This window comes from Odocoileus virginianus, chromosome 17 (genome assembly GCF_023699985.2).
Source record: "Odocoileus virginianus isolate 20LAN1187 ecotype Illinois chromosome 17, Ovbor_1.2, whole genome shotgun sequence".
Classification (NCBI taxonomy): domain Eukaryota; kingdom Metazoa; phylum Chordata; class Mammalia; order Artiodactyla; family Cervidae; genus Odocoileus; species Odocoileus virginianus.
Window position 1 is genome coordinate 31,902,629 of NC_069690.1, and position 14,210 is coordinate 31,916,838.

The window sequence follows — 14,210 nt, forward strand, 5'->3', positions numbered from 1 at the left end:
AGATATAAGCATCTGAATGCAGAGTTCCAAAGAATAGCAAGGAGAGATAAGAAAGCCTTCTTCAGTGATCAATGCAAATAGAGGAAAACAATAGAATGGGAAAGATTGGAGATCTCTTCAAGAAAAGTAAGAGATACCAAGAGAACATTTCATGCAAGGATGGGCACCATAAAGAACAGAAATGGTATGGACCTAACAGAAGCAGAAGATATTAAGAAGAGGTGGCAAGAATACACAGAGGAACTATATAAAAAAGATCTTCATGACCCAGATAACCACAGTGGTGTGATCACTCACCTAGAGCCAGACATCCTGGAATGCAAAGTCAAGTGGGCCTTAGGAAGCATCACTACGAACAAAGCTAATGGAGGTGATGGAATTCCAGTTGAGCTATTTCAAATCCTAAAAGATGATGCTGTGAAAGTGCTGCACTCAATATGCCAGGAAATTTGGAAAACAAACCATCATAAACAAAGACAAACAGCCAGCTGGGGAAAATATTTGCATCTCGAATCATCTCTCTAACTCACAAAAAGCTCCAAAATGTGATTTCTAAACACTGAGTAAGAAAAAAATGGGCAAAGGATTCGAAAAGACTAGTCACAGGAAAAGGAACATAAATAGGATTCCTAAGCATATTCAGCCTCATTCACAACAAATGCACATTAAAACTAGTTCAGATGCTGCTTCTCACCTATTAGGATCAGCAAAAATCCAAAGGTCTGACAACACGTTCTGTGGGCCGAACTGTGATGATGAGAAAAGCCAGCACTGCTCCCACAGGGTGCAAATTGGCAGTTTCCACCCAGATCACAAAGCAGGCGCCCTTTGACCTGGAGACTTATGTGGATGCACGTGACAGTGCACGTGCACATTAAAATTTACAGCACTGTTATAACCGCAAAACACTGACACCCCCACGTTCATCCTCATGGGGCGACCCTGTGCCCCAGTCCACCTGGGACAGTTCATAGCTTTGCTCCAGTGTAATTACTAACAGACACCACACTCTCACTCTTGAAAGGGTCCTGGTTTGTATGACAGATCATCCGGCCACACACACCCTTCCCAGGGGAGTAGATACATAATTTATGCTGCACCCACGCAGTGGAGCACCAGGCTGCAGGAACAAGAAGTGAGAATGCGGTCTTTGTATTGACAGGAAAATGTCTCCATGATGCATCACTAAGGGGAAAGACAACAGACAAAGCAAAATGGAAGGACAAGATGCAGATGTGCACAGCCTGCCAACTTCCAGGTTAAAGAAGTGAGACCCCATGATGCTCACAGTTGCTTGTATAAGACGCTCTGGAGACAGAAACATACACAAGATAACTGGTGACACGGTTGCCAGTGAGCTTGTGGGGGGGGGGGGGGGTGGAGGAGAGGGATGACTAAGTGGACGGGGACTTTTCACTGTATCTCTCTTCGTAATTGTTAAATTTTTGAGCCAAATAAAAGTAAGGTTTTGAATTTATTCAAGAAATTAAACTTTAAGATGTAAAAGTATATACATTGTCACAGAACCTTCTAGGTGCCTTCACAATGTTGATTCTTCCCTTTCCTAGTTTTCAGCGAGCTCCACTGGTGTTCACCTAAAAAGACTACATTTCCTGGTCTCTGCTGAAGCTAGGTGGGCTTCCCTGGTGGCTGAGACAGTGAAGAATCTGCCTGCAATGCAGGAGACCCCAGCCGGAAGAGTTCAGGAAAGGTCGAGAGGAGACACCGCCTGTCCGTTCACTTCCCAGAATCCCTCTTGCTAGCATCCATCTTGGCTGAGCGATGCGTGCGCCACCAGGAAAGACTCTGAATTAGAATGACTGGCCAAAGACCACCCGAAGACTAATCCCATCACCATAAAACCCAAGACTGCGAGCCACGCGGCAGAGCAGTTCTCCTGGGTTCCCTTACCTACTGCTCTCCACCCGGGTGCCCTTTCCCAATAAAATCTCTTGCTTTGTCAGCACATGTGTCTCCTCAGATGATTCATTTCCGAGTGTTAGACAAGAGCCCAGTTTTGGGCCCTGGAAAGGGTCTCCCTTCCTGCAACAGTTGGGGAAGATCCCCTGGAGAAGGAAATGGCAACCTACCCCAGTATGCTTGCCTGGAGAATCCCATGGACAGAGGAGCTACAGTCCATGGGGTCACAAAGAGTTGGACATGATTGAGCAACTAACTTTCACTTTCATTGAAGCTAGGTACAGCCATGTGACTAAATTCTGCTCAATGAAATAAAAGTGAACGTGTTAAATAGATCTTCTAGGAAGATTTAAAAAGGACAGGGCACTCTTCCTCTATGCTGCCACCTGGTATGCAGTTGCAATGACTGGAACTCTGGCAGTCATCTTAGTTCATGAAGACAAACTGCACTCCCTTGGGAAATGTCAGAGTGGAAAGGGGTCTGGATCCCTGAGGATTTGAGGGCTCTAACATACCATTCTTGGGTTTTCTACCTCTGGACTTCTCTTTTTGGTGAGAAATAAGTTTCTTATCTAAGACAGTATTGCTGGAGTCTCTATTCCTTGAAGTTTAGCCCAATCCTAAGTGATCCGATAAAGTACTGAATGGAGGTTAATTCTGGTAACCCATTCTTGGTGTGATGCCAAGAACTTTTTTTGTCTTTGTACTTTTGGTATTTGGACAGAACTTGTATTTTAGTAACAATTGTCACTTTAGAACAATGACATTTACAACTAATCACAGGAAATGCATCTTCTGGCTTCTGGTTTCATGGTCAGAGAATTTCATTTTGAAAGGAGGCAAGGCTGCTGCTGAGGTGCCATCTCCCACATCACTCACAGTGGCCCCTCCCAGCAGCAGAGACCCCCACAGCATCTCTGCTCTCCCAAGGCAGGCTTAGGGAAGAGGCCCGTTGCTTTAAACTGTAAACAAATCAGAGAAGATGCCTGGGGCCAGGTCTGGTCCGGATCTGCCAAATCCCCAGGCTCCACGTGTCTGCTCTCAGCTGGGAGACAGGTTTCCATTGTCTGAGGCTGGGGAAGAATCCTCCATGGCCTGGGGACACGGACAATGAGATGCTGTGGGTTCTGGCTGACTCAACCTGGAGGATGCAAAGGCCAGCAAATGTTCTTGGAATCCAGCCGGGCTTCCCACCCCACCCTGTGCAAACAGCTCCAGAGCTGAACCTGTCCAGAAATGAATCAAAAGGGGCTCCAAGGAGGCTGGTTACCATTGTGCTCCATGGTTTTCTCTTCTGAGATACTTGAAGTTACACAATTTGTGACTCACCTTTCTGGCCAGTTTTGTACTTCTCCAGCTAGACTCATGCCCCGAGGGTCAGGCATGCCTATGGGTTCTCCACGCCAGGGGATGTAGCTCTATGAGGAGGTGATGAATCTCACCAATGTTCTGATACTACTCAAACATTTTTTAGGGGAAAAGTCAATATTTTTATATGACCTGTTAGAAAGGAAATGTAGAATTCTCAACATTTTAAAAACTTCAAATACAAAATTTAGGCCCTCAAAATAAAAGAATTCTAAAAAGTCACAGTGCACAGCTTCAAGCCTCTCCTGAGACCCTGAAGGGCCGTTTGGGTGTGCTGGTCTATAGGGGGTAAGGTCTAAAATCCTGGCTTCCAGGACTGCAAGCTCAGACTGAAAACGTCCCTGGCCCCGTACACATCTGATCTTGTTGGCTCTGCCATGGGAAGCCACACACTCAGTGGCAGGAGGAACAGAGGCACTGGGGAAGGTGCCCACGGCTGGCTGAGGCCCCGCGGCCACAGTCCCCAGGCCTTCAATGCAGCACAGAGCCACTGATCACAGGCACAGCCACAAGTACCAATGGGGCACGGGCTGTGGGTCAGGCCCCGTCAGGCAGCTCATGCCTCAGACTCAACTCAGTATGCCTGGGCCAAGCTTCATCCACAGAGGGGTCCAGGCCCATAAATCAGGAATCTCCCCGCTGGACCCCAAACCATGGAAAGGGTCAATTAGCCACAGCTGTGACACTGGCCATCCACCAAATGTCCATGTGCCCGTGTGTGCACGCACACACATGTACACAGGCTGAACAGCTAGGACAATTGAGGGTCATCACACGGGGACCCTGGTGTCTTCTGGGTACAGTTGCCTGGCACCTGACTGCCCAGAGGAAGTGGGTGGTGGCTGCCATCCTGGCTCAGGGTCTGTTCCACTTACATCAGAGGCTGTGCTATTCTGGGAAGAGGGAGTTCCCCAGGAGGGAAAGGCCAGAACCTGCCGGGGTGGGAAGTCAGGAGGGGGCTTCCCTGGAAGGAGGAAGAAGTGATGAGGCTCCTCCAGTGTCCTCTCTCCTCTCCTGTGGGCTGGGCTGGTCCCCAGACATCCGTGAACAGTGGCCTCCGAGCAGCGCCTGAAGACCACTTATCACCTGATGAATCATCGCTCGCATGGCATCTTGGTGTCAGAACACTGCAGCAGCCCCTGTCCATTTATGTTCACCTTGCTCCCACGATCTTGGTATGACCCCCTCCTGCTTGCTCCCCATCCCTGGCAGGCCCGTTTGTGCAGCCTACAGCATCCTGTGTGGCCCTGGAGGGCGGGCTCCACAAGGGGGCCATGCAGAGAAAGAGGCTGAGGGGCATTAGGGCCCAGACCTCTCCAGTGACTCACGGCAGCTGCAGTGGAGACCATGCCCAGTGAGGAACAGGGGCCTGGAGGTGCCGGTTTGCAATGGACTGAATGGAAGTCTGGCATTTTGAGAAAACAGTAACAATAAATGTCGCTGGGACAAACTCACAATCAGACAGAAACAAAATATATTTATTAGAAATATTACAGAGTCATACATCACACTCGGTCATGTCCACATTTTCACATGTATCTGTCTAGTCTGGACCATGCTCGGCACTTTGCACTCCTGGCAGAAACGAGGCCGCATTCATCCACTGCACTCAGCTTGTGCGGTTACAGTCAGAGAGCTGCTCAGGGCAGCGTGGGCCCAGCCAAACTTTAACTTGGCCAGAAAAGTGGAACCTGCCACGAAGCTGGGGCCACGATATTAAATATCCTTTATAAAAGGGCTTCTGAGTTCTGTCCATTGCTGCATGTCACTATCACTTCCTCTCAAATGGCCCTCGGGCTCTGGGCTGGGGACGACTGGAGCTGGATGTGCAAAGGAGCTTGTATCTGATGATCGAGTCCTCCATCCCAGGCAGGGCACAGAGAGGGGCCTGTCCCCTTGGTGGGGATGGCAGGGGGCTGGGAAAGCAGCCTACCATTCTGGGGCTGAGACCCACGGATACCGTGAAATGAGGTGTGGGTCCCCTGGGGTCCTTGGGTGGTCTCAACAAAAGCTATAGAACAACAGCTGAGTGAAGAGTGAAAACCAAAGACCACTGTCCTTTCTGAAGCAAGGAGGGACGGTCCAGGAGAGGTATAGCTTCCCCCCGCTCCCCAGATGGCCAGCCCCATGGGCAGGGGCCACGGTGCCACCATCAGCCAGGAAACAACTCAGCACACAAAGAGCCAAGGGCTTCTCTGTGTGTCTTAAAATGACTCTGCCCCTCTTGGGGATCTTGCATTTTGTGTCTCTCTTGCATATAAAAATAATGCATTTATTTTGGAAAAAGGATCTGCAGAACCATCAAATAATTTTAAATGGCGAGGTGCTGGGTGGAGGAAGATGGGAAGAAACACAGATACAGAGGCCTGTGAAAACATCAGGACAGGGAACTGGGGAGGGTGGGGTGTGCTCATGGTAACTACCACGTGTTCTCAACTTTGAAAACTTTCCACACTCACCATGTGCTCTGAGCTCCTCAATTAAAATTGGACTGAGGTGACCCCCCCGCCCCTTCAGTACTGAAGACCTGACCCCACACCAGGATGCCCAGGATCAGACCTACAACCGCCTGGTCCCTCGGGCAGGACACAGGTATGCTGTGCTCTAGCCTGCCTGCTGGGCAGCAAGGGGAACTGAGCAACCTCTCCAAGTTATAAAAATAAACTGCACGTGGCCCCCTCTCTTCTTTTTAACCTGAAGTGAGCCCCCCACTGACAGACTGCCGCAGGAGCCGACCCCAGACCCTCTCAGGCACCACAGGGCACCAGGAGCGGTACCAGGCCTCAGCAACCCCTCCCACAGAGCCTGCAGTGAACCCAAAGTAAACACAGCCACCAAGGGCTCAACCCCTCTCGGGTGTGACGTCCCCTTGTGGGTTGAGCAAGGCAGCAGCAGGGGGGCAAGGAGGAGGGAGACACCCAGGAGGAGACACCAGGTAACTTCCAGCAGACTGTCCAGGAAGGTGCCTCCACCTTCCACATGAGATACCCCACATGGTCACCGTCACTGGACTCCCCTTCCAGCACTTCTTGGGGACTTTGAAAATACACACAACATGATGCTGGTGGCCTTCCTGACATTCTGATCCCAGGCCGGGGCAGGTGAGGTGTGTGCTGTCAGGGAGTCCCCAGATGAGAGCCCCAGTGGGCCACCTCTGCAGCCTGAGGAGGACGGACGGACCCTGGGGGTGCCCAGTGTCTCCTCCAAGGCAACTGGGCGGGGGGCTGAGCTCACACCTCCCAGGACAGGGACCAACAGGCACCGCTGTGCACAAGGGCCCGCCTGCCCCTCAGGCTCGCAGGGTGTACTGGGCAGGGTGGGCAGCCCTGGGCTCAGGGAGTGTCAATGGACCTGGGTCAGAGGGCACTGATATCAGCGGCTGTGGGAGCCCCCTGGGCCAGGGTGGACCTCATTTGCCATGAAATGTGCATGTATTTGCCCAGGTGATGACCTGCACCCATGCCTGCATGACCTAGGGGAGGGGCTGCTCTGGGAGAGGGGTGTGTGCTCTGGGGGAGGGCTGTTCTGGGGGGTGCTCTGCAGCCACATGGGGCGACTGCACGTGCTGGGGAAGCCGATGCCCTTCATCCAGTCGTACCCGAGCTCTCCCTGCCTCACTCAGGTCTTCTGTCCGTGCAAATTTAAGAGGCCTGGGGAAGGACTATGCCAAAGCCAGAGCTGAGATGCTGTCTGCCCAGCACCCCAAAAAGACACGTCTTCAGCCTGCTTGTGCAAAAGCAGGAGGACCCTGGCCGACACAGGCCCATCCTTTCTGTCTGAGGGTCTCTGTCAAGTTCTGTGTGTACAAGCATGTGGGTGTGGACAGGCGTGAATATGTGCAGGACACAAGGATCAGGTGAGGTCACAGAGGCTTTCTGTACACTGCCAAGCACTAGTCCTGGTGTGACTGCGCCCCAGACACACCCCCTCCTGTCCCTCCCAGGGGCACCGAGCACACAGCCGGGGGGCTCCTCTCATCTCAGACATTTGGTCTCCCACCCAGAGAATGAAGGAAGGGACAGGAGACCTAACGGTGCTGAAATCCTCTCCGGGAACCAAGTCTGTCCCCAGAAGGCAGGGCTCACGTGACTCAGAGCTGTTTGAGAGCAGACTTTGTCCTTTTGTGTCCTGCTGGGTGTTTCTGGAGGGGCTGGACTGGCAAGTGCAGAGTTTTTAGAAGGCAGAAGCCAGGATTCTTAGGAGAAAGAGGATGGGTTTAGATGCTTGTCATGAGATTCAGGGCAGCTCCAGTGAACACATTGCGGGGCTCCCGCAGGAGAAGGGGGCCCTGCGAGCATGACCCCTGACTTGCAGTCCATATGTGTCAGGGTTCAGGGTGGGTGCAGTGGACCCAGCTGTTTCTTGTTTGTGTGTCGGACTCGGGTGGAACCTGCCTTGGAAATCCAGACAGTGGGCAGCCAACAACACAGACCAGGTGCATCCAGGACACGCAGTTGGTGTGGGACACACAGGACCTATGTCTCGAAGTACTTGTAGATCTGGGCCACATACTGCATCACGCTCTGCCAGTCAGGCCGGTCCGTGTGCAGCAACTCACCGAGCTCCTATGGGAGAGGGCAGAGGTCAGCGGGTGCCACCGGACCTTCCCACCTGGCCGGCAAGTGCAGACAACACCCAGCCAGTGCTAAAGGTGCTCAGTGGGAAAAAGAAAATCTTTTCCTTCCCGCTTATTCAGGAGATGCTGTGCTTTTAGGAACATTAGACACGATCTCCTGCTCCTCTCGTATTTTAACAATGAGCATTAAAAAAACGTTCTGAAAAAAGAAAAGTTCTGAACAAAAACTAAGAGTTGTCACATGATCCAGCAACCCCACTTCTGGGTACATATCTGGATAAAACTCTAATCCAAAAATACACATCACCCCAATGGTCTAGGCAGCACTAATCACAGTAGCCAAGATGAGGAAACAACCTCAACGTCCATCGACAAAGGAATGGATGAAGAGGATGTGTTACAGACACACAATGGAGGATTACTCAGCCACTAAAAAGAATGAAATAATGCCATTTGCAGCAACAGGGATGCAACTAGAGATTATTACACTAAATCAGACAGAGAAAGGCAAATAGCATATGATATCACTTATATGTGGAATCTAAAAAATGACACAACCAAACTTATCTATGAAGCAGACTCACAGACATAGAGAAGACTTGTGGTTGCCAAGGGGTAGGGGAGGAGAGGACTGGGAGTCTGGGATTAACAGATGTAAACTATTACATGCAGGATGGATAAACAACAAGGTCCTATTGTGCAGCACAGGGAACTATATTCAGTATCCTGGGATAAACAAAAATGGGAAAGAACTTGGAAAAGAATGTGTATGTGTATAACTGAATCACTTTGTCGTACAGGAGAAACTAAAAGGACATTGTAAATCGGCTCTACTTCAATCAATAAAACAAAAGTTTTGAAAAGAGTCACTATGATTCCATTGTTGTGAAAGGATTCCCACTTCTCCCAGTTACATTTGAACGCACACCCATGTCCTCCCACATTGTCACTGCGTACCCTGTGCTTTGTTACCGAACATGCTTCATACACGATTTCCCACACAGCTGTGATGTGCTGCATCATTTAGGGGATACACACTGTCCAGGAGAACAGCTGTCCCGTCCTAACAGCACAGTGTGTGACTGTGGTCACTTCTTTGCAGTGAGCATCTGTGTGGTACTGTTTCTCCTATTTGTGCCACAAAAGCCCTGCACCGGCTGAAAGCTATTTGACCAGTGGGTCACCAGTGGTAAAAGGGTCACCAGCCTACATTTTATTGTTTTCCTTCATTTCATCGGCCACAAGCAAGCACGGGCAGGGGCCAGGGACTGACGGCAGCAGGATGGTGCTCTATCCACTGCTTAGCCAGGCTTTCCTGAAATTCGTGTCACCACACTACTCAACAATTCACCTTGGGGCTGACTGCGGATTCTTCTGTGTTCATGAGAGAATAGTAGGGAAGGTCCTGGCATGAAGTTGGAAGCAGAGACACAGTGGAAAAGCAAGCTGAGCTCAGAACATCTGTTCCTGGGCGGGGACAGAACTGGCTGAGGCCTGGAACCAGCCTTTAGCTTCTGTTTCAGCATCTAAATATATTTTACTGATTTTTCTCCCTGGTGAGGCTGAGAAATCAGCATATCATCAGTCTGAGGGAAGGGTGGAAAAGGAGCATGTGGAACACCCCACACAGGAACCTACAGTAATGTGAAAAGAGAAACAATGCATTCACAGAAGACAAGAAGGAAAAGCCTCCTTCTGTCTGTGTGCACAGACATATGCACAAAGAGCTGAAACTCTTATAACACGAGGGTTGCTAACATGACGACACAGAGAGAAGCGATGAGGAATCGCGCTCTCAGGAAGCACAGGGATGAGAACACAGGGATGGCCTGAGAGGCTAGAGGAATGCAAACCCCCTCTGGGGGAAGGACACGTCCTCCTGCTCAGAGAGGACTCTGAAGTCTGACCAACATTCACAGTTTTACTCAGACTGTCCTACATGCTTAAACCTGACAATAATTAAATTTTAAACTATTTTAGTGCATTGTCAACATCACGTTTGAACTTGTTTGAAGAAATCAGTTAACACCTTTCAGGAGAACACAGGGTATGTTGGAGATCAATAAAAAATCCAATAGTGTGAGACACTTGATTCAGTAGCTAAAAACCTTCCAAAAAAAGAAAACACCAGACCCAGATGGTTTCACTGGTTAATTCTAACAAACAGTCCAGGAAGAAATAACACCAGTTCTAAGCAATCTCTTCCAGGAAACAGAAGAGGAGGGAACACTTCCTCATTCATTCTGTGAAGCTGGAACTACCCTGATACCAAAAGCAGGACAAAGACATTACAAGAATACCAATTTCTCACTAAAATGTAAAATGATCTTTAATAAATAGCAAATTGAATCATGATCAAGTGGGTTCATCTCAGGAATGCAAGGCTGGCTCAACAGCCATCAATCAATCAAATTAATTCATAGTTGTTGTTTAGTCGCTAAGTTGTGTCCGACTCTTTTTGACCCTATAGACTGTAGCCTGTCAGGCTCCTCTGTCCATGGGATTTCCCAGGCAAGAACGCTGGAGTGGGTCACCATACCCTCCTCCAGGAGATCTTCCCACACCAGGATTGAACCCTCATCTCTTATGTCTCCTGCACTGGCATGCAGGTTCTTTACCACCAGGTAAATAAACCATGTTATGTGTATTTCACTATAATAAAAGTAATTGAAAAAAAAAAAAAAAAGATAGGGCTTCTTGCCCTCAGGAGTCCAGGCAAGAATACTGGAGTGGGTTGCCATGTCTTCCTCCAGGGGATCTGCCCAACCCAGGGATCAAACTCAGGTCTCCCATGTTGCAGGTAGATCCTTCACTGTCTGAGCCACCAGAGATGCCCAGAGATAAGCCTTATAATCAGAAAAATTATAGTATAACACATATGCACTTGATAGACTATGAGTAAATTGTGCTTTAAGAGCCCAGGTGGGCATGGCTGCCCAGATGCAGGGTCATGGAGGGGTGAGATGTGGGTCTGGAGTCAGATAGCCTCCTCGACACTTGTGTTAGCTACTCACAAGTGATGTGCCCTTCCACGAAATTGCAGTGTCCCTCATGTAAGGAGCATCTATGTCACAGGGCTTCTGAGAGGGACCATGAGTCAACTCACAGAAAGTGCCTGGCACAGAGTAGCCCCTATAAAGTTTATGCAACAGCGCAGGCTCAGCCTCACCTAAGGAATCATTCTAACCTCCTTATAAAACCCTGAGTTGTGAAGACCACCCTTCCTAGATGACCTGAAGACCTTACTCTGTGTGAGGAGTGACCATTCTGGGGGACACACAGGCTCAGGAAGCAAGTAACACATTCACAGACCACACGACCTGGTATGGGCATGTCTGCCTCACCAGTGCAAACACATTCACCCTTGGAGGGCACTTGTTCTGGCTGCTCCGACAGGCAGCGGCAACAAGGCCACTCCTCTTCTCTCTCCACCCTTCCTGTGATTGATGCAGTGGGTGAAACTTCTGTCTCACACTGTGGCAGGGAAGAAATGCATTCTCAACTCGGGGGAACACTGTGGCGTTTTCATTTGGAAAAACTCTCATCCTTGTTAATCCGCTAAATGCAGAAGCCTATATTTGCTAGAATATAAACATATAAGGGAATTTTTTTCCTGACTAATCTAATAATAGAACTTGACCAAAGACTTGGGATTGTTACTGCTGCCAATTCTGGTTAGGTGCAGTTTTAAAATGTCACATGTAATTAAATATTTTTTATTATTTTTCACTTCATCTCATGATACAAAAGTAAACTTAGTAATGTAGGAAGCTTCTATTTTCTTGTTGGCATGAATTGGTTAAACTGTTCACAAACATTCCTAAATGTTTCTGAGATCCACAATGATGTTTGTCAGTAGCTCCTCAGAGACTTCTGTACAAATAAAACCGCTGGCTCTGATGATTAGCTCAACAAGATGATCTCATTTGCTTCCCAGCATTCACTAACTTCAATAGTACATGAGATGAAAAAATAGGAAAAAAAATTAATTAAAAAAAGCAAATATTAACAGTAACAGTTCCCAGGTGGCTCTAGTGGTAAAGAACCTGCCTGCCCATGTAGGTGACACAGCAGACGGGGGTTCGATCCCTGGGTTGGGAAGATCTCTGGAAAAGGGCATGGCAACCCAGTTCAATATTCTTGCCTGGGAAATCCCATGGACACAGGAGCTTGGCGGTGTACAGTCTACAGGGTCACAAAGAGTCAGACATGACTGAAGTGACTTAGCATGCAAGCATACAAAGAAAACCATATTCTGTGTAGAATATCATCTTCCAACAAGTTCTCATTATATTCAGTATCTTTCCTTAAGCAAATGACCTGTGGTTACTTGCTAGCTGCTTTCGATTTATGCTGCTGGAGAAGACTCTTGAGAGTCCCTTGGACAGCAAAGAGATTAAACCAGTCAGTTCAAAAGGAAATCAACCCTGAATATTCACTGGAAGGACTAATGCTGAAGTTGAAGCTCCAATACTTTGGCCACCTGATGCAAAGAGCTGAGTCACTGGAAAAGACCCTGATGCTGGGAAAGATTGAGGGCAAAAGGAGAAGGGGATGACAGAGGATGAGATGGTTGCAAGGGATCACTGACTCAGTGGACATGAATCTGAGCAAACTCTGGGAGACTGTGGAGGATAAAGGGGCCTGGCGTGCTGCAGTCCATGGGGTTGAAAAGAGTCCGACACAACTTAGCGACTGAGTAACGACAACTCCTTAGCTGTTTAGTACTTCAGAAGATAAATCCGGTTCCTGCTACTCCATCCTCACCAAACATTAAGTCCCCCCACTTCTTTTTAAATTCTCTAGACCTGAGTTTACACAATAGGGACATCTGTTTCTCAAACGTTCAGTGGAATTTGGGCGGACTGGTATTTTTTTTGTTTATGTGTGTGTGACTATATTTAAAACAATGAACTTCACTTCTTTAATGGCTAAAGTTCTAGTTCTTTCTCTGTGAGTTTTGGAGAAATAGTTACATTTACTATTTGAAGAAATATATTTATGTATCTACTTTAAAAACTGTCCATTCTGTCAAACATGTTAGGGTAACACTGTTATAACTACAGTATTAAAATTCCTACAATAGTTGTCTTTTCCCTTTTTTCCCCCCCAAATTTTATTTATTTTTTATTTTGGGCTGTGCTGGGTCTTCATTGTCACGAGGGCTCTTCTCTAGTGGTGAGCAAGTGCTCCTTTTCATTGCCATATGCAGGCTTCTCATTGCAGTGGCCTCTCTTGCTCCGGAGTACGGGCTCTAGGGCGTGCAGGCTTCAGTAGCTAAGATTACTGTGGCACATGGGCTTAGTTGCCCCACGGTATTGGAATCTTCCTGCCCTAGGAATCAAGCCCATGTCTCCTGCATTGGCAGGTGGATTCTTTACCAATGAGCCACCAGGGAAGTCCCTGGTCTTTTCCCTTTTCATTTCACCCTCTGAGGGCTACACAAGTATATCTCTCAGTTACTGCAGCTGAGATTTTCCTAATCACTGAACATGGTTTTAAATGTTTATTGGCCATTTGTGAGTTGCCTATTCCAGACTTTGATAGTTTTCTACTAGGTTTCTTTTATTATTGGTTAGTACAAATTATTTGTAGATTATCTCTTTGCTTTTTCTGCAGTTACGTTACAATGTGTCTGGATGGATGTTTTGTATTATTTATCCTGTTTGAGATTCCATTAAGAATCTGTGGTCTTTCGTCATTCTGGAAAAATTTCAGGCGCCAGTTCTTCAAATATTATCTCTCTTCATGTTTTCTTTCCTCTCCTTCTGGAACTCCCACTGGCCATGGGAGTTGGACATGGTCTGATTTTATCTTCCACGCCTCTTAAGCTCTGTGACAGACACTATCAGTTGGTCCCAACCTCTGTTTCCCTTGCAGGCTTCCCACTAAAGAGGATGAGAAACGTTGTATGTTTACCTTCTCAAATCCCTTTGCGGCTGGGGTGGCCACGCAACAGAGAACTGCCACAGAGCTGGAGGGCCTCTGGGAAGACTTTTGGTTTCCTTATCAAAGTGGGGGATGTCAGGCACTCACTGTACCTTCCTCCTCACTTCCGACCCTACAGATGGGAGTGATGTCTGGAGCTTGGCAGCCATGTTCAGCCATAGAGAGACAAATAAGAGGACAAAGAACCAAGAGAGTAAAGACACTCTGTGGGCCTTGATTACAATATTATGCAGTGAACCATTCCTGAAACTACAAAAAAAAAAAAACTTTATGGTTGAAGTGACCGTTAGTTGGGTTTTCCATTTCTTAAAGTTGAAAACCTATTAACTAATAAAACCCCTCTATCACATTTTCATCTTAAAATCTCTGTTATATGTCCTGGGTAATTTCCTGTGAT

General features: G+C 48.0%; 1 protein-coding gene across 7 annotated transcripts in view; it reads right to left on the reverse strand.

The window, feature by feature from the left end:
- Positions 1-4,739: 4,739 nt before the first annotated feature.
- SPECC1 (sperm antigen with calponin homology and coiled-coil domains 1) overlaps positions 4,740-14,210 on the reverse strand; it is a 195,976-nt gene continuing 186,505 nt past the window's right edge. For all 7 annotated transcript variants that reach the window (XM_070479192.1, XM_070479191.1, XM_070479196.1 and 4 more), the window contains one exon: positions 4,740-7,853. In XM_070479192.1, the coding sequence (XP_070335293.1) occupies positions 7,764-7,853 (90 nt within the window). In that variant the 3' untranslated portion in view covers positions 4,740-7,763. The remainder of the gene's footprint in view (positions 7,854-14,210) is intronic.